General features: G+C 42.2%; 3 protein-coding genes across 3 annotated transcripts in view; 1 reads left to right on the plus strand and 2 right to left on the minus strand.

Annotated features, from left to right (window-relative positions):
- sv2a (synaptic vesicle glycoprotein 2A) overlaps nt 1-9396 on the minus strand; it is a 34248-nt gene extending 24852 nt beyond the window's left edge. Inside the window, exon 1 of the mRNA XM_008430742.3 lies at nt 9263-9396. The gene's annotated coding sequence lies outside the window, so the exon portion shown is untranslated. The remainder of the gene's footprint in view (nt 1-9262) is intronic.
- Nucleotides 9397-12351: 2955 nt separating this feature from the next.
- LOC145555259 (uncharacterized) lies at nt 12352-16206 on the plus strand. Its single transcript, XM_081616763.1, has 2 exons — nt 12352-12758; nt 15398-16206. Exons 1-2 carry the CDS (start codon nt 12676-12678, stop codon nt 15732-15734), a joined length of 420 nt encoding a protein of 139 aa, XP_081472889.1. The 5' UTR covers nt 12352-12675; the 3' UTR covers nt 15735-16206.
- The window catches only part of mtmr11 (myotubularin related protein 11), a 34346-nt gene continuing 32078 nt past the window's right edge, over nt 16207-18474 (minus strand). The window contains exon 17 of the mRNA XM_008430744.3: nt 16207-18014. Coding sequence (XP_008428966.1) covers nt 17592-18014 — 423 coding nt within the window. The 3' untranslated portion in view covers nt 16207-17591. The remainder of the gene's footprint in view (nt 18015-18474) is intronic.

Below are 18474 nucleotides of genomic sequence, written 5' to 3' on the forward strand. Positions count from 1 at the left end.
TCGGCTCAATTTGTTTCAGGCATACGAGCAAAATGATGCGAACACAGACATTTTGCTGGTGTTTTCTACGTTATCATATTAATATTTATAACAGTGTTTGGTTCACCTCAGATTGACCTCGTTGTGAATCCCGTTATCCTCAGGGGTCAGAGACAACAGAATGATTATTTAAATGCACCTTTTTTTTAGCTTTATTGTTAATATTTGTTATCCAGCAGCAGCAGCAGCATAAAGAATGTTGCAGCAGAGGATATCTAAAAAACAGTGCTGTAGATTTTTTCATTTTTTTGTCTTTGAAATCTCTTCAAACACGCAGCAAGTTTTCAATGTGAGGAGATTTTAGATTTTGTTCCATCTCAAAAGACTTTGTGTGTTTTTTTTATCTTAACTGTGCTTCATCGACTTTAACTGAACATATTGTTTTGCTCTCCTTCTCTCTCTTCCATCTGCTCAGTTTCCCCGTCGTATTCCTGTGTTTTGGTTATTTACATACCTTATAATCTTTCATTTTCAGTAATGTTTGGATTCCCTTATGCTGCCACTTTATCCAGTTCTGCATAGAGAGTTTTCATCCAGCCTCCCGGTTTTGTTTTTGCACACCTGCCTCTCATGTCATCCATTTACTGTGTGTGTGTGTGTGTGTGCGCGCGCGCGTGTGTGTGTGTGTGTGTGTGTGTGCGCGTGCGTGCGCGTGTGTGTGTGGTGGGGAAGTGGTGATTCCTTTCCTAGCTGCAGATGGCTGGTAATGTCATGCAGCGCAGGATTCATTTCTCACATGCAGAGATGATGTTTTTTTTTTCTCCCGATCAGAAATGCTGCAGCTTACAACTGAAGCTGAAGCTATTTTTCAGGAACACCCTCTAAAAAGAAGAAGATACAGACATTTCTAGTGATTTATGTGGCTCAGGGATTACTTCAGAAGTAGTGATCATGAATGCATCATTCCCCCTGACGGCTCAGCGATGTGAGAATCAGTAAAATCTGTCTGCTCCTTCTCCTGCCTCAGTAACTCAGATATTTCTTAAGAACATTTAAAATGTTACATAAAACTTCTTCTGTTTGGAAATCTCAATCTCAGCCAGCGCCTCCAGCAGACTCATTAAACAAACACCCACGCCTGCAATAACCAGCCGCTAGAGGAAATTATGCAGCTCTTTTCACATCAGTGCTCCAAAGAGAGGAAGCAGCTGATAATAATATATACAGCAAATTACCTGGACAATGTAAGTTTAAAGCTTTATGTTTACTGCTTGTCATCATTCTGGTTCTGTTGGAGTCAGAATGTGAAGGACGGAGCAGCAGACCCACCTGAAACCAACAACACCTGTCCCATTTCTTCTGTTTTAGCTTTTTTCTAATGCAAAAAATGTTTCAGATCATCAAACAAATTTTAATATCGCACACAGATAACCTGAGAAATACAAATCCACATTTCAGATTATTAATTTCAAAGGTGAATAATCGACACAAACTGACCCATAAATGTAATTTCCTCCTAAACTTCATAACTGATTGTGCCGAACAACTTCCATTCATTTTTATATCTTTGCAGAATTGCTTTAATTCATATTTTAAAATGTAAAGAACCTCATAAAGATCATTCCACAGCGTTTCACTCAGATTTCAGTCCATGATTTGACTAGGCCAATGTGTTTTAGCTTCTTTTGTGACCTCCTGGATGAGTCGTCGATGCGCTCTTGGGATAATTTTGGTAGATTAGCCTCTTCTGGGAAGGTTCACCACTGTTCCATGTTTTGTCCACTTAACGTCTCACTGCGGTTCTCTGGAGTCCAAAAGCCTCAGAAATAGTTTCCTTTTCCAGACTGAATGATGTCAGTAACTTTTGTTTCTGGTTTTCTCCGGGTACTCCGGTTTCCTCCCACAGTCCAAAAACATGACTGTCAGGTTAATTGGTCTCTCCAAATTGCCCCTAGGTGTGAGTGTGTGTGTGTGTGGTTGTGTGTCTCTGTGTTGCCCTGCGACAGACTGGCGACCTGTCCAGGTGACCCCGCCTCTCGCCCGGTACGCTAGCTGGAGATAGGCACCAACAACCCTCCTGACCCCACTGAGGGACAAGAGTGTCAACATGGATGGATGGACTTTTGTTTCTCATCTGAATTTCTTTAGATTGGAGCAGGATGTGCTCCAACCATGTTTCAATATAAGTTGGGCATCTTTTAGATTACTTCAGGTTAGGAAAGAATTGTTAAAGTGTGTAAGGTTTGGCAGCTGGGTGCACACAGCACTTAAAAATACCACAAATAAAGTCGATTTCATGCCAGGCCTCCTCCTTATGTCTGTTATTTCTTCTGTTACATTTTTTCCTTCACCTTGTCTCTCAACACCAAGTATATCTTATTTATTTTAAAATTTTAACCCATTGAGAATACAACCCTCGATTTCAAGGGAGTCCTGGTCAAGAGGCACCAACAAATACAACACAAAGGAAAAGGTCAAGCCATAAAAAAACAGCCATCGAATTTGTCTCGAGAACTTTTAGTTTGGATGTAAAAACACAAATGAGATTTATTCAGTCAACTTCAAAGTTTCTTGTAGTAATTTCCAAGAGCAGGGAGCAGAATGAACGAAAGCTTTTTACCCAATTCAGACAGAAAGGAGCAGCAAATTGTGTGAGCGAAAAGTGTACAAGTCAACATTTCTTTATTTTCAGTCCAAATAATGCCTGGTAAATAAAAACCGACCCCTGCTGATGTTGAGTGAGCGATTTTTTCCGTTCCTTCAATAATTCATGGCTCTTCTCTGGCCAAAGGGACAGCGGTGTGAGCATCGACTGGACCTCCCCCCGCGCGGATGCATTGTTGCAATAAAGCAGCCGCGCTCCAGTTCACACTCCCTCATCTGCACAAAGTCACACAGCTCTTCCAGCTGCATCACGTCCAACCCAGAGCTGCACACACGCCGGCGACCATTGGCTGTTTTCAGCTCAACCAGGCCAGAGCTCAGCCTCAACACGCAGGTCTCCTCTGGGAGGCTCTGCATCCACGGTGGCACCAGGTCGGATAGCAACACCATGTCAAACAGCGTGACGTCAGGCCCCTGCATCCATTTTGGCTTTGGTCTCTGCTAAACGGGCTGAACGGCAGTCAGACGGAGCCAAGCTGAGGGAAGCATGTAAACATTGTGAGGGATAAATGGACTGCATTTGTCATGTTCTCATTCAGGCCCATTAGCTTCCACTAATAGAGAAATGTCTCCACAAGCTTTGGAACTGTAGTGCAGCTAATTGTTTATCTATCATTCTGCTGAGAACCAATACATCACAAAAGGCAGAGATGCATTTCAATAATGAAGCATTTTTACACCAATTTCCAGCAGGAGAGGAACTGGAACTGAAAGCTGTTGAAAGCAGGACGGCCACGGATGCAGACATCGTCAGATCTCTGGATCCACTCAGCAGTTAATGAGGACACCTCCTGCTGCAGATGTTTACACCTAACGTGTCCTCCATGCACAACTGCAATGAGCAGCACAAGCACTTACACCTCTTCAACCGCTCCACCTTCTTTTAAGCCAACAAAAAGCCCCTCTAGTCAAGTCACAGTCGAGACAACTTCTGCAGAAATTCTACTGGAAGTTTTTTTGTGACTTTTCAAAGATTTAATTAAGTGCAAATTCACAATCTGCCCATTTTTGTACTTCCATTTGGGTTTCTACTGATTCTAAAAACAACCCGACTGTTAAAAAAAGAGAAAGAAAACAAAACATCCAGCCAGTTTTGGTAATAAATTAATGTTTTTTGGTGTCTGAAAAATGAGCCATTTCAAAACCTCCAGAATGTAACATCACAAATCAGCAGGTACTGCTCCATCATCTAGCAACCCCAGCCTGTCACCTAGCAACCCAAGCTAACAGCATGTTCACGGTAATGTGCAGACCTCCGTTTTGGTCTCCTCTAAGCCTCCTCCAGAAAGAGTAACTATTATTTCTCCCACCTGAGCTGCTGCTCTCTGCTGTTTTAACCCAAAGTCAATTCAAAGTACTCGACCAAACCAGAACCAAATTTAGCTTGGAGAGATCAGCAGCTCAATCTGCCTCCACAAACCTCGCTAGCTGAGTTTGTAGTTTAGCCTAAAGAAACAGACTGAGCTTCAACTCCTGCAACAGAAAGACTAAACTCTTCGTGACAGTCAGAAACCTCCCGCAGGGATTGAAAAAGGTGATTATAAAACCTGTGAAAGCCAAACTCATGCTGCAGATATCAGCACGCAGTCTGCAGTCCGGCGCTCAGAGCAACGAGCGCAGCGTCGTTTTCATGGTCGTGCGATTCCAGCTCTGCTCATCGTTCTGTTTGCATCATGTTCATTCAGAAGAAAGAACAAGTTCACACGAGCAGATTTATAATTCAGTACCAAAATACTGAAAATGTTTATCTACTGACCTTTTTATTCTTAAATCAGGGTCAAATTATTATAAACATGGAAACAGTTAAGCTTAGCACAAAGTATTCATCTTTTAATAACCAAGCTTTAATAACTAGAACCACGTCTGTCCAGAGGTTTTAACTGAAAAGCTGCACCAAATTCAGCTTTTATTAAATGTATTAAAATTTAGTAAATGTAGCAAACATTTTGAAAGAAAGTGACCCAAAACCTGCAGCAGGGCATTTATTGTATCACTTATCATTTATCATGATTAATTTCTTGTCATAAGGATTATGATTTATCGTTGTCACCATAAATTCCAATTAATGGCGTTTAAAACTTCCCAAAACTGGCCTTATGGTCGGGACTGACGATGGATTGTTGAATGAAAGCATCAATAAATACCAGTAAATGTAAAAATACAGTCACTTACAAACACACTTATTTATGTGACTGGTGTCCTAAAGAAGTGTATAAAAATTAGGCAAAATCCTTTTGGATCTATGATCAATAAAGCCTCTTTCCTACAAAAACAAAAAACTGGACTGCTTTATTTGCTTTATTTTAGTTTTAGTTTTATTTTCTTGGCCTGTGAGAACTTTTGAATCAGCAATTCGGACACCCTGATGTTTCATCAAACATCCTCCTGCCATCCTGAACCAGAGGACAGCATGAAGTCACCTCTGGCAGAAATAAGATGCACTGCGAGTTATTTATGGTGCGCTCCACTCTAATTGCTGCTCCAACCCTCGTTCATCTGCAGCTGACAGAAAAAGGCCATTGATTATTCCTCTGCCTTGCAGCAGAGCAGAGACATGGCGGGTGTGAGGTCCAAACAGATGTCTCCACAAGCACAAACGAGGCGCTTCGATCCGTAAAAGCCACCTTGATGTTCACAGAGCGGCGCTGATGGCTGAGCGTAGCCGCGCTCCACCGTGTTTTAAGATGTTCTGCTACTGTATCCGACTCGGAGAGGCGAGCTGGAACGTGACGGGATAATCTCTGAGGACAGACGGGAGCGCGGCCCAATCAGCGGGGCAGCAGGAAGAAAATAGGAACAGCAAACAGAGATGCTGCAGCTGCTGCTCATTGTCAATGCAAATACTGTGCTGCAGGCCGAGCCAGGGGCCACGGAGTCAACACTGATCATTAAATTAGCTTAAATCTGGGTTGTTTGGGTTTTTTAAACATGTGTAGAATAAGAAAGAAAATCAGAACAAGCTCAGTTTAATGGATTTTGGCAAAAATCAAGTTCTTCTCACAACATCCACCAAAACTAACAGCTTCAATGTGAACAAAGTCCAGAGAAAACCGGAGCCGACAGAACAGAAGGATGGATCTGAACTGGAGCTGCTCGTTTCTGGGTGGAAAACTCATCTTCATTTCGTTCCATATCAAGATTAGGAATTTTCTCAAAGGGCCAGTTGTGCCAGAAAGTATTGATAAAACACATTAACAAATTTTCCACAGTTAAAATCATTGATTTTGTGGGACTAAAATTAGAAATATTTGCAAGAATCATTTGTATATTTATATATGAGGGTAAATGGGACTTTTTCTTACTCGCCGTATCGATCATGGATGATAACATGACAGAGCTGTACAACAGAGAGATACTTCCACCTGGAGATGGAAGTCAGCTCAACTTGAACCCAGTGTTTTCGGCCATTTTTGAGAAAAAACTTATAATGAAATTGAAATTATACATTACCGCAAAAAAGTGCAAGTATCTCATGATTTTATGTTAATTTCCATGATCACAGAATTGCAAACAGTTGGAGGAACTGACTGATGTAATTTGGCAATAAGCAGATAAAATAATATTTAAGCAAACGACCAGCAGGTCACATAAAAAAACTACGGTGGGACGGATGTGGCCTCAAGTTTGTGAACAAGTTCATTCATGTGTGATTTTAATTTCATTTCTTATTTAATGGAAACAGCAACTGCAAAATTAAGTTGTTTTTTTGATATGATCAGAATATAGACAACGTTTTGCACACATTTGTAATGGAAATGCAGCTATGAGGAGCTTAAATGCTGGTGAGCTGATTGCTGGACAACCAGTGGCTGACTGGTAACAGGCTGCAGCTGTGAGACGAAACCAAAGACTGAGGAGGGAGAGAGAGAGAAACACAAGGGAGGAGCAAAAAACTGGAGAAAAATGAATCCAAGAGAAATTATTAACTAAACACAAACAATAAATAAAAGGCACACTAAGCTGAGTAAAACAGAACAAGGATAACTAAATTAAAATAAGCATAACTGAACTAGCAGAGGAAATAAACACAGATAAAAGAAAAAACATGAAAATAAGTAATTAATACAGGGAGAAAAGAAGCAAAGAGTCCAAACAGCCTGACAGGAGGAATCTGGTGAGAAGTCAGCTTCACACAGCAGATCCTCATCCAGCTCAGTTCACTTCTTTATCAGAATTATTATGAACAAACCTGGAGACTAAATGATTCAATAAAAAAGAAAATCCAGAAGCTGCAGCAGCTGCAACATTAGTTTTTAACTCCAGTTTCCTTCCAGAGCACAAAGACAAACAGGCTGAGTTCATTAGACGCTCTGCATCAATGCCAGGTTGGATTGGCCATATATTGGTCCTGTATTGGTTCTTTATTGGTCCTGTATTGGTTCTTTATTGGTCCTGTATTGGCCATACATTGGTCCTGTATTGGTTCTTTATTGGTCCTGTATTGGTTCTTTATTGGTCCTGTATTGGCCATACATTGGCCCTGTATTGGTTCTTTATTGGTCCTGTATTGGCCATACATTGGCCCTGTATTTGTTCTTTATTGGTCCTGTATTGGCCATATATTGGTCCTGTATTGGCCATATATTGGTCATGTATTGGTTCTTTATTGGTCCTGTATTGGCCATATATTGGTCCTGTATTGGTCCTGTATTGGCCATACATTGGCCCTGTATTGGTTCTTTATTGGTCCTGTATTGGCCATATATTGGTCCTGTATTGGTTCTTTATTGGTCCTGTATTGGCCATATATTGGTCCTGTATTGGTTCTGTATTGGTCCTGTATTGGCCATATATTGGTCCTGTATTGGTTCTTTATTGGTCCTGTATTGGCCATATATTGGTCCTGTATTGGTCCTGTATTGGCCATATATTGGTTCTTTATTGGTCCTGTATTGGCCATATATTGGTTCTGTATTGGTCCTGTATTGGTCCTGTATTGGTTCTGTATTGGTCCTGTATTGGTCCTGTATTGGTCCTGTATTGGCCATATATTGGTTCTTTATTGGTCCTGTATTGGCCATATATTGGTCCTGTATTGGTTCTGTATTGGTCCTGTATTGGTCCTGTATTGGTCCTGTATTGGCCATATATTGGTCCTGTATTGGTTCTGTATTGGTCTTGTATTGGTCCTGTATTGGTCCTGTATTGGCCATATATTGGTCCTGTATTGGTCCTGTATTGGCCATATATTGGTCCTGTATTGGCCATATATTGGTCCTGTATTGGTCCTGTATTGGCCATATATTGGTCCTGTATTGGCCATATATTGGTCCTGTATTGGTCCTGTATTGGCCATATATTGGTCCTGTATTGGCCATATATTGGTCCTATATGTTGACACTAAATTGGCTCTGTATTTTACCGCAGGACAGACAAAATGTCCTGATCTGAGTGTCCTAGTAAAACAGCAAGTCTTTCATTCCCACCACTCTGACCTCTGACCTTTAGGATCTTTTCTGGACATGAGTGACGAGACGGTCCATCCAAATGGGCCGACTTTTTTTATTTCAGTTTTTTTTTTTAGTGTTCAGTTTTCCATGTTGCTGAAAATCGACGCTGAATTCTGCGATGGCGGCTCAGTGAGAAATAAAAACAAATCTCCTGTGAGAGCATGAGGGGAAACACCCAAACTGTTCAACGGACCAGGAGGGGACCAAATGAATGCATGAACTGAAAACAAACCAACTGGGCTGGAGCTCTTTAATCTGCTTCCCGAGTCAGAATAAAACCCGTTTTCAGTCCCGCGTCCTGCTTGGTGACGGGTCGCTGCATGCAGCGTCTCATCCCACAGGCCGACTGAGCTGCAGGATGGCTGCCACGCAGGGACGCAACACATCACACATGCAGAGTTGTAAAATGCATCTCATGGTGACGGTGGAGCATGAATTAATCAGCCAGCAGCTCTGAGGATGCACTCTGCCTCACACCATGAGCAAACCAGAGCAGGTCTGCAGAGCAGGATCCGAGCAGAGCAAACAGAAAGACCCGAAACAACACCGGAAAAAAAAAAGAAAAACTGCTCATCACTCGTTCTCCATCTTATCCTCCCCGCCGGGTTTCCACAAGGTCATTTTTGCGCACGACGCAGGACACCAAGGGTGCACATTTACAACCTCCTTCACGATTCACAGCAGATAAAACCCCAGATAACCAGGCAGGCTGTGGGGATTTCATCTGAGAGGAAGGAGAAACGAGGCGGAATCTAGAAACGAGGCGGAGAGGAGAGAGGCAAGGGCACCGGAGCCGAAACCAGCGCTAATTAGCAGACATGGTTTAGAAACCTGGAGCTGCGGGTTAGCGCTGCTTAAAACCGCTAAACAGAACATAATGTCATCTGTGAGAAGATGTTTGTTCTCTGCAGGAACCAGAACAGAACAGGCAGCAAAATGCCCCCACAAACACATTTCAAACCGATTTCCAGCTTCATTTACCATTTATTATTATCAATTATAATCATTTAAGGGCTTTAGGGTCATCGAAGAACCATTTTTATCAGGAGGCTGTCAGGAATCTTGGCTGTGAAATGATCACAGAACCGATTATAAACGGACGCAGAGCAAGAAAATCCGGAGGGGGAAAGTGGAGGGGGGAGGGGAGATGCTGGATTAAATAATCTTACCTTTGGGATGAGGAGGTCAGCGCATTTTAGGGCGACTGGGCTGATATCGGCGCAGGGAGTCACCCGGATCCTTCAGCAGAGAGAGGCTCCTGTGATGGCTCCTGACGTAGAGACCGCTCACTCCTCCCCCTCCCGCCCGCTTCCCTTTCTACTACACAGCATCCTTCCTGCATGGACACACACACACACACACACACACACACCTACACACACACACACACACACACACACACACACACACACACACACACACACACACACACACACACACACACACCCTCCTCTCCTCCTGCTCGTTTCAGCGACAAACCAGAACCAGAACCGAGCAGAGCGGCCGGATGTGTGAAGACGCTTCTTTTCTCTCCCGGCCTGGTTGCTCAACCACTAAAGAGTCCAGATCTTCTTATTCAGACAAATGAAGAGACTCCGGGCTTCAGCTGCAAATGTTTGGTGATGCAATCTCAGCGAGGCTCCCCTGGCACGTGCCTGGGCTCGTGCCTGTAATTGGCTCCGTTAGAGATGAAAGGAAAACGGAAACCTGTTCGTTTCATGAGGAGGAGATGAAGAGGAGCCAGATCTTCATCCCTGACTATCCACTGATGTCTCAGTGAATCGATAACTGCAGCAAAATCACAATAGATTTTTTTCATAGGTTTTTTGTGACTAAACTGTTTGTAAAATGGACAAAAATAATATCTAATTTGTTTATTTACATCCGTAATACAAATAAAAATGAATAAAAATATCCCAGATTTATTTATTTATGTTTTATTACGTTCTTAATATGAATGTAAAAATAAAATCAATACTACACCAGAAATTTACACTTACTTTTTTTTCTTTTATGTTTTTATTGCTTCTTTTGCCTTTATTGAAAATGCACATCTCACTTTGGAAAATCTGGGCAATAATCAAACAATCAATCAAATTTTATTTGTATAGCACATTTCAGCAGCAAGGCATTTCAAAGTGCTTTACATAATTAAAATAAAAACAGAAATAATCAGTGAGAAAGAGAGAGAGATTAAAAAAAATAAAATAAAAAAAAACAATAAAAGCATTACATCATTGAAACGTCAAAAAGAAAGAAAAAGAAATTAAAAATATTAAAGACATAAAAACATGGAAGACATCAAAACCTGCACTCTAACCCTAATTTAGCCATAAGCAACTCTAACCAGGTGGTTTTAAGTTGAGATTTAAAAGCACTCAGTGTTTCAGCTGTTTTACAGTTTTCTGGAAGTTTGTTCCAAATTTGTGGTGCATAGAAACTGAATGCTGCTTCTCCTCGTCTGGTTCTGGTTCTGGGGATGCAGAGCAGAACCAGAAGACCTGAGGGGTCCAGACGGTTGGTACAGTAATAACAGATCTTTAATGTATTGTGGTGCTAAACCGTTCAGAGATTTATAAACTAACATCAGTATTTTAAAGTCTATTCTCTGAGCTACAGGGAGCCAGAGGAGGGACTTTAAAACTGGTGTTATGTCTCTATCTTAAGGAGGTAATCAACATTTTTATTTTTTGCCTTTGTCAACCAAACAAACATCTACAAAAATATGTTGACAGAAAAACGCATAAGAATGCAGAACATGTAGAAAACACATTTTGGTTTTCTAACTGTCCAGCCTGAAGTCAGTGGACCATAATGACCAAAGAAACTCTTATAACACTGCAAACAACACAAGATGTAAATGTCACCAAAAGCCTCTTTAGTCAGTTCCACACCAGTAACCTCAGCCAGTCTGATCAGAACTCGGGTTGGTGGTTCTGGTTCTCCTGCTCATTACAGACAGTTTGATCAGTAACAATCAATGGAGATGATCCAAACAGAGAAGAACTGCTGAAGGCTTTGATCAGAAGATTCTGCTTGGATTTGGGTTTCGTTGCTGTTTTTTCCTCTTGTTGAACTTTGACCTCTGAGCTTCATGCCGTTGCTTTTTCAGATCTTTTAGCCTATTTTGTGTCTATGCAAGTTATTTCTGTAGTTAGCAGAACTCTGCAGGCTGCTGATGGTGGAAATGAACAAAAGCAAATGGCCATTTTAGTTGAATTTATTTATTTTTTCTTTACAGGTAAATAATTGTAAAACAGAACAAACAATTACTTACAGCACATCTACAGGTTGGTGATTAATTATCAGCATCCGGGTTCTGTGAAGTTTCATTGCTCTGGTTTATTTCCATGCAGTGATTCTCTGTGTTACAGCGGCTTCCTGTTTAGCTCACCATCGTGTCTCTCTGAGGCTCACTTTAATTTCCTGTACAAAGTAACACAATCAGGCCCAGCTCCGCTGCGCAGCGAGTCGGAGGTTTTCTGCTCCGACACAGAGAAGAAGAAACGTTTGAGAAACTAACTCGCTTTAAATTTACTTTGAGTTTGTCGCCATCTAGTGGTCAGATTAGAGAAAGCGCTAATAATTGGCTGGAGTCTGTTCGGGCTCAGATTGAATCTTTCTCCTCTTACTCTTTTAATTTTAATCCCCATTTAATTCACATCTTATCCGACACTTTATTCATGTTCTGAATATTAATAACTATAGTTAAAAATGTTACGCAATTTTCTCTCCACTTAAATTATCCGATAATAATTTAGCAAAAGTAAATAAACTGGAGTTTTAAATAAATATTTAATCAATTGCACTTTAATTAATTTAAAGGATCAGTGTACATTTTAACCAAAAAAATTAAAATGAATATTGTTTGTTTATTTGTTCTCTTTTTAAGTTCACTCAGATGGATGTTTATTTATTCATCCCAATAAGCTTCTTGTCTTCTTTTCTTTTCTTATTTTATTTATTTATTTTTAGGAATTTTTAGATTCAATTTCATTGTAATATATTACACTATAGAGCCGGGATCAGTTTTAGTTGAAGAAAAAAAATGGTTTGGCTAAAATGTGCGCAGCTGTGAAAAATGAGTCTAAAATTATTAAGTAAAAAAAAAAAAAAAGGCACATGAGGGTCTTTGTGTATTTTATGGGCTTCCTGCTGCTCTTTGAGCTCATTGGTAAAAGAGACGCGTGATGCAGCTGAAGCACCTCAGTTTCGCCTCCTCCCCCTGCTGTTGCTGAGGAAGAGGAGGAGCAGGAGGAAGAGGAGGAGGAGGAGGAAGAAGACGCCAGAAGAAAAGTGTTGAGAGGCGCCAGAGAGGTCGAGAAAGAAAGCGACGCTTTGTGTTCCTCTCCTGAAATACCAGCAGATGATGATGAAGATGAGCGCACATCCTCTTCATCCCTCTCAGCGGAAACATTAGGAAGGGGAGGGGGGTTCGGGGGGGCGGATCGGGTCGTTTCCTCCTCAGGACGGGGGGAGGTGGGGCTCCGCCGCCGTGCGTCCTCCTTTAAAGAGGCTCGGCGCTGTTTTTGTCCAACATGACGCTCGTCGGAAAGCAGCTCGCTGGATCCTGGATGTTACCATGAGAGCAACCGGCATGGATCTGCTGTGGAGGATCCTCACTGCGCTCAGCTTCGACTGCTTCAAAGACTCCTCTTCATCCCGGTGAGATCCCTACCCATCATCATCATCATCATCAGTAATCCACCTGATTCTTCCTTTGGATTCGGGCTGAAATGGCCGGAACCATCAGCTGGCTGCAGCTGGTGGCGTTTGCAGCTAAAAAAAAAAGCAAAAACAAAAACCAGTTTCTGGTCGCTTCCAAAGTGCTCGCTCATATTTTTATTCCCATATATGGATATTCAGCCACTTGTTCCGTCATTTTAAGATAATCCTTTATTGCGTAACTCTGTCCACCACATGCATAGAGCTTTAAATGACCATATTTCACTGCTTAAAAATAACCATTGAATCATTTAAATGTCAGTACAGGACGTGCACAATGATTCACTTCTTAAACACTTAGAGGAAATATGGCCCCCGCTTCTCAGCTGCAGTGACAACAGGTTTCCTAAGTCAGAGGATGCTCTCATTTTCTCCAGCTCTGCATCATGGAGCCACTTTCTGCCTCTAAATTCAATCAAATCTTAAATTACGGTCTGCATCATGCAGAAATCCAGCCAGAAATATTCACATTTAGCCTTAATCCTGCACAGAAACAATGACCCAGAATGTTCAGGTGTTGTTTCTAACAGGTTGTTGCTGCAGCCCTTCATGGATGAAACGCACAGAAACATCCAGTTCCACACCTAAACGCACAGAACTGTCAACAGTCTGTTCACGGTTGTGCAATCTGCCTTTAACTCCACCCAGACTGGGCTCATTTCAGGTCTGACCAGTTAGGTTTTCTCTCCTGCAGGCTGATTCTATGATTCAACGTCCTTTTATATAAGACGACATCGACCAAAATGTTAGAGGAATTTAAATACGAGAGAAGACGCGTTCAGCTCGCTTCAAGGATTCTGTTGGTGATTAATAAAATTTACCACACACCTCATCGTCCAAATGGATTTATTCTGTTTTAAAGCAGGGAATCAGTTCTCCACCAGAAATCTTCTAATAACTCTACATTTGTATCAAGAAATTAAAAGGTATCGTAGTCGTTTCAGCAGCCCACCTTAAAGTTATGCTTCAAAAATCAATTTTTGATCAATCAGAACATCTGATATCTATTGAAAATGCAGGAACACATTTGCTCCCAGAGTTACCTTTGTGCTAACATCAAGTGAACCTGTTATTCTGGGAAACTGAGATGGAAAATCTGGTTCTGCTCAGCAGTTTCTGCCTCGTCGTCTCAAACATTAACAGATGTTTGGTATCAGTGATGAGGCGACATCAGCAGGTGAACTGCTGCAGAAAACTCCCGTCTCTGTAGATGAATGCAGCCGTTACTTAAAGGATGATATGTGACCATCTGTAAAATATTTCCTAATTTACCTCTAGTAATGTCCTTAAAGTCGTACGTCTGAGACGTCAGCGACTCATCCTGGATATTATGACCCTAAAGGACTGAAGCACAGAAACGTGAAGCTGTGTGACAACAGCTTTGGGGAATCTGTGCAAAATTTTTCCATTTAGTTACCTGAGACATTAAAATGATAAACAGATGATATGAAGCTTTGTTTTTTATATTAATCAACATTGCTGCAGAATTTTCCTACTGGCTGTTTTTATTGGATCAATTTAAAATTTGTTTTGCTGAAAAGAAACAAAAGGTTATAAAAACTCAGCAAAGTTAAAGTGAACTTAACTCTACACATTTGGTCAAATATAAACAGAAAACAAAACAATCTACAATGCAATTATTGTAAAAATTACAGAATGTCATTAAAATAAATTTAACGCATCAAGATGGCAAAACACAAGTGGTCGCATGGTAAGATTAGGAGAGCGCTCCCATTGTTGAAGACAAATTTGACGTTATGAACCACTTATTTGTTTTATTTAATAGACAATATGTGTTAAGAGCTTTGATTGGCTGGGGGATCAGAGTTTCTTCTTGATGTAGAATAATAGCGGTCCGATAACAGAGCCTGGAGGAACCCCACATAACCCAGGTTAATAATGGCTAAGGGAACAAAATAATATTTTGTCTAAAGATTTTGTGGAAAAATAGAATGAAAGAATGTTGCAACAAAGTTGGGAAAACAAAGAGGTCATCATTCATTCAGTCAGTCAGGGTAAAGGAACAAAACAAATGTATAGATGGGTTTGGGAATCAAGCTTTTGTGAGGTTTTTATGATACTTTTATCCACTGCATAGCCATTTAATACCTTTAAAACACATAATAAAATCCTGAAAATGACCCAGAATGAGCCGGAAACCATAAGGTAAGATTTCATCTCGCTTCCAGCTGAATGACTTCCAGGCACACATTGATTTTCGTAATCTGTTGATAACTGAAAACATTTTACCTCACATTGACTCTCAGCTGGAATAAACCAGCTCTGAAAGCGTCACAAGGAGGAAATTTTAGGATCACAGCTGTAGGTTAAGTGATGGTAACTGGGTTATTCAGACCTATAACCTCAAGACTTTAAAACAAAAAATATTTTAAATAACAGTCCATAATAACCTTCAAAAAGCCGATTCTTATGTTCTGAGAAAACAGCTGAATTAAACTTTAACTGTTGATCATTTATATCAGCAGGCCATTCGAAGTGAGATCGTTATGGGACTGAGGACACATCCCTGAGGGACTCCATGAATGAGCGTTAACCCCGTCTCTCCCGTCTCCCCCCAGGTCTCCCGCTAAGCTCAGCTCCAGCCAGGCTGGCAGCTTGGAGAGCAGCTCCCTGACCGGCTCCCTGTCGCTGGGGCCCGACCTGCCGCACTGTCAGTGCTGCATCACCTACGAGGTGCGGCTCAAGCGCCTCTCGTGCGGACACCTCTACTGCAGCCCCTGCTGCGACCAGATCGTCAACATGGCCTTTGAGGACATTGAGGGTCTGTCCGAGTACCCCTGCCCAATGTGCAAGTCCATCCGGCAGCTGGGCAGCCTGGCCCCGTCCTCCTCTGGGTACTTCTACGGGCCCTGCGGGATCCTGCAGGAGCCGTGCACCGGGAGTCGGTGGGGGTGAAAGTCTTTCCTCACATGCTGGACTTCAGATTTCCTCAGCTCTGAATGCACTGCCTCTGCCATTAAGCTCACTTCGGACTAAAGTCGGTCATTCCACATTATGTCGTCTGTCTTGCTTGTTTTTTTACGGTAACCTGCTGAATCGAATGAGAATGCTCGGCAAGTACCAGGATGCTTTTCCAGAGACGGGTGGAGAGTTCAGCACGATAAAAGTGGAAGAAGGCGTTCATTTCATCCCAAAGTGTTCAACGAAACGCCTCGCGAGTCGTTCCTGGAGACGTCACATGAGCTGAAGTGGATGTTTACTGTCAGTATTCACCTTTTTCATTTGCACATGAACTCTTAAAGCGGTTTTATCCTGCGTGTCGGTTTTTAATCCTGATTTTACTGTAAAGGCGCCATGCTACTTTAAAGTGTTCCAGATCATTTTGTACGTATTTATTTTGTTAAAAAATAAAGTTCGTGAGCCTGTGTACGACAACGTGTTTATTCGGGGAGATTCATGTTTTCATGAGCAGAAATGAGAAACGCTTTGTTCATCACAAGCAAAACATGCTGGTACAAAAAAACCCCCAAAAATAATATTTACATCTGGCAAATTTTTAACAACGTCCGTACCAAAAACTTTAAATAACAGATGAAAACAGAGCAGCAGGGGTGAAACTTTCCATGACGGGAGCGACGCGTTTCTAGGGAAGACAAACAGGTTGGCAAGCTGAGTGCTTTTGTGTTGATGAATATTTACAGTAATTAACTGAGGTACCGTCCGGCAGGAGATCAGGACTGATGGCTGTTATCCCGCTTTCAAATTAAGAAACTTTTTTTTTAATTATTGGTGGAACGTTTCCGACTTCAAATTGAAACAAACAGAAAAATTAAAATGTAAACAAAGCTTCCCTTTGCTCCCAATACTGGCCTCTTATAAGAAAAACACTAACCTGATCAGAAATTACTCCTTTCCACATGAAACATCTAGAATTGCTAATTAACACTCAGAACTATATCACCAACATCTTTCAGTATGAAATTCCATAATTTTCCAGACAATTTTACAAGATTTGCCTCCAAATACTTGTGCAATCATCTGGTTTTATCTGGATGAGCGAGGCAGCTGATTATGTAGGTGGTAATGTAGATGTATGAAGCCTAGAATGAACCAGGCTGGAACTCAAAACCAGAAAATACTTACAAAAAAAAAATAGCAGTAAAGTGATCAAGATGAATTGTGGAAAATGATAGATAAAGGACGAAATTTAAATATAAAAATTCAGACTTCAGTTTTAGAAAAACGAAAAAGTCCTGGAGGCAGATTTCTACAACATGATGCGACGAGAGAAGCTAAATCGGACTCTTCTGGCTGTGAGACGATCCGAGCTCTGCCTGCAGACACATTTAATACTGTGGAGTGAAAGTAGGTCCCGTCGCTGCAGCGGCGGAGGGATACGAGACCAAAAATAGATCTCATGTCCTAAATTCCTCATTGAAGCCAGAGGTTGAAGCACCGGGGGCTTTCAGAAACCGTCGACAGGAACAAATCTGTTTGCATATTGAGTAATCACACAGCGTAGAGGTTGACTGTACTGAACAGGTCCGGTCCGGTCCAGTCCAGCAGCCTCCCAGTTCATGTAAGCAGTGTGGGAACAGAACCGAGTCACTTTGAAGATAAACCGCCGGCTGTTCCTCGGCTTCATTTCTGGGTCTTTTTTTGCATGTCTGTTGAGTCTGATTTCATTTGAAAGAAAAAGTAGAAAACGGATGTGTGTCTGTACAGCACAGAGCAGAGTTCTCCTTCCAGGCCCGTTTGTCACACGTAACGGGACCACATGGGTCTCATACTGGTTTCACAGGCTCCTGGATCTCAGGAAGTGAGCGACGAGCCGTTGCTTTTAGGCAGCTTGGTGGCGCCGGGCGGCGGATGGTAGCGAGGGTCCGACCGCGTTTCTGCTACCGCCGAGTGTCCGAACAGGAAGGAGTGTTTGGGGCCGTCCCTGGTGGGCCTGGGTGGCGGCGCCGAGGCGGAGGGCGGGCCCCTGGAGGTGTGCTGGTTGGTGGAGGTAGGCGGGGGGGTGGATTTGGGCCGGAGCGCCGAGTAAAGGAAGGTGCTGTTGTTGGCGCTCTGGTTCAGGTTGGTGTCGGGTCGCCGGGGGTCAGGGGTCACGGTGAGAGTGTCGGGAGCAGCGCGGGGGGAGAGCTGGGCCAGCTGGTCCCGGAGCTGCTGCACCTCCTGGGCCAGACGGTCCACCGGGTGGGGCCGGTTGGCCGACACCGGGTGGGAGAAGGCCTGAGAACAGAGAGAGGGTCAGTCCGTCCCGATACCCCGAAATAAAACCAATTTATTACAGGACCTGTAATAAACTAATAGCATTTTAATCGAAAACCATACATTGATAACATTTCCAATTCAAAAACACTTTGCAGCTAAATTACAGACACCTGAGCTCAACAGCAAAGATATTTACTGTTTTTAATCTGTTTTTTAAATTATTCAACCATCAGATTGGTGCAAAGTTCAGCTTTCCTGTGAACCGCTGATCATTCATGGAACTTTATTATAAATGTGAACTGCGGATGCTGACGTCAGCATTGTGGACATCTGTCCTGCTGCTATTTTAGGCTGGAAAAGCTTCGTCGATAAGGTAGCTCCTTTTAGCACAACTTTAATACGACAGTGATCTTTCCCAGAGCCCATCAGATCATTTTCTGAAGCGACATTAACCCTCAGAGAAGCAGCTTTGTTGTTC

Source organism: Poecilia reticulata, chromosome 16 (assembly GCF_904066995.2).
Source record: "Poecilia reticulata chromosome 16, P_reticulata-male-v2, whole genome shotgun sequence".
NCBI classification, from domain to species: Eukaryota; Metazoa; Chordata; class Actinopteri; order Cyprinodontiformes; family Poeciliidae; genus Poecilia; species Poecilia reticulata.

Coding starts and splice junctions, on each gene's coding strand:
- LOC145555259 (XM_081616763.1), top strand. CDS start 12,676: ATGAGAGCAACCGGCATGGATCTGCTGTGGAGGATCCTCACTGCGCTC. Junction 12,759..15,397: donor AAAGACTCCTCTTCATCCCG/GTGAGATCCCTA, acceptor GTCTCCCCCCAG/GTCTCCCGCTAAGCTCAGCT.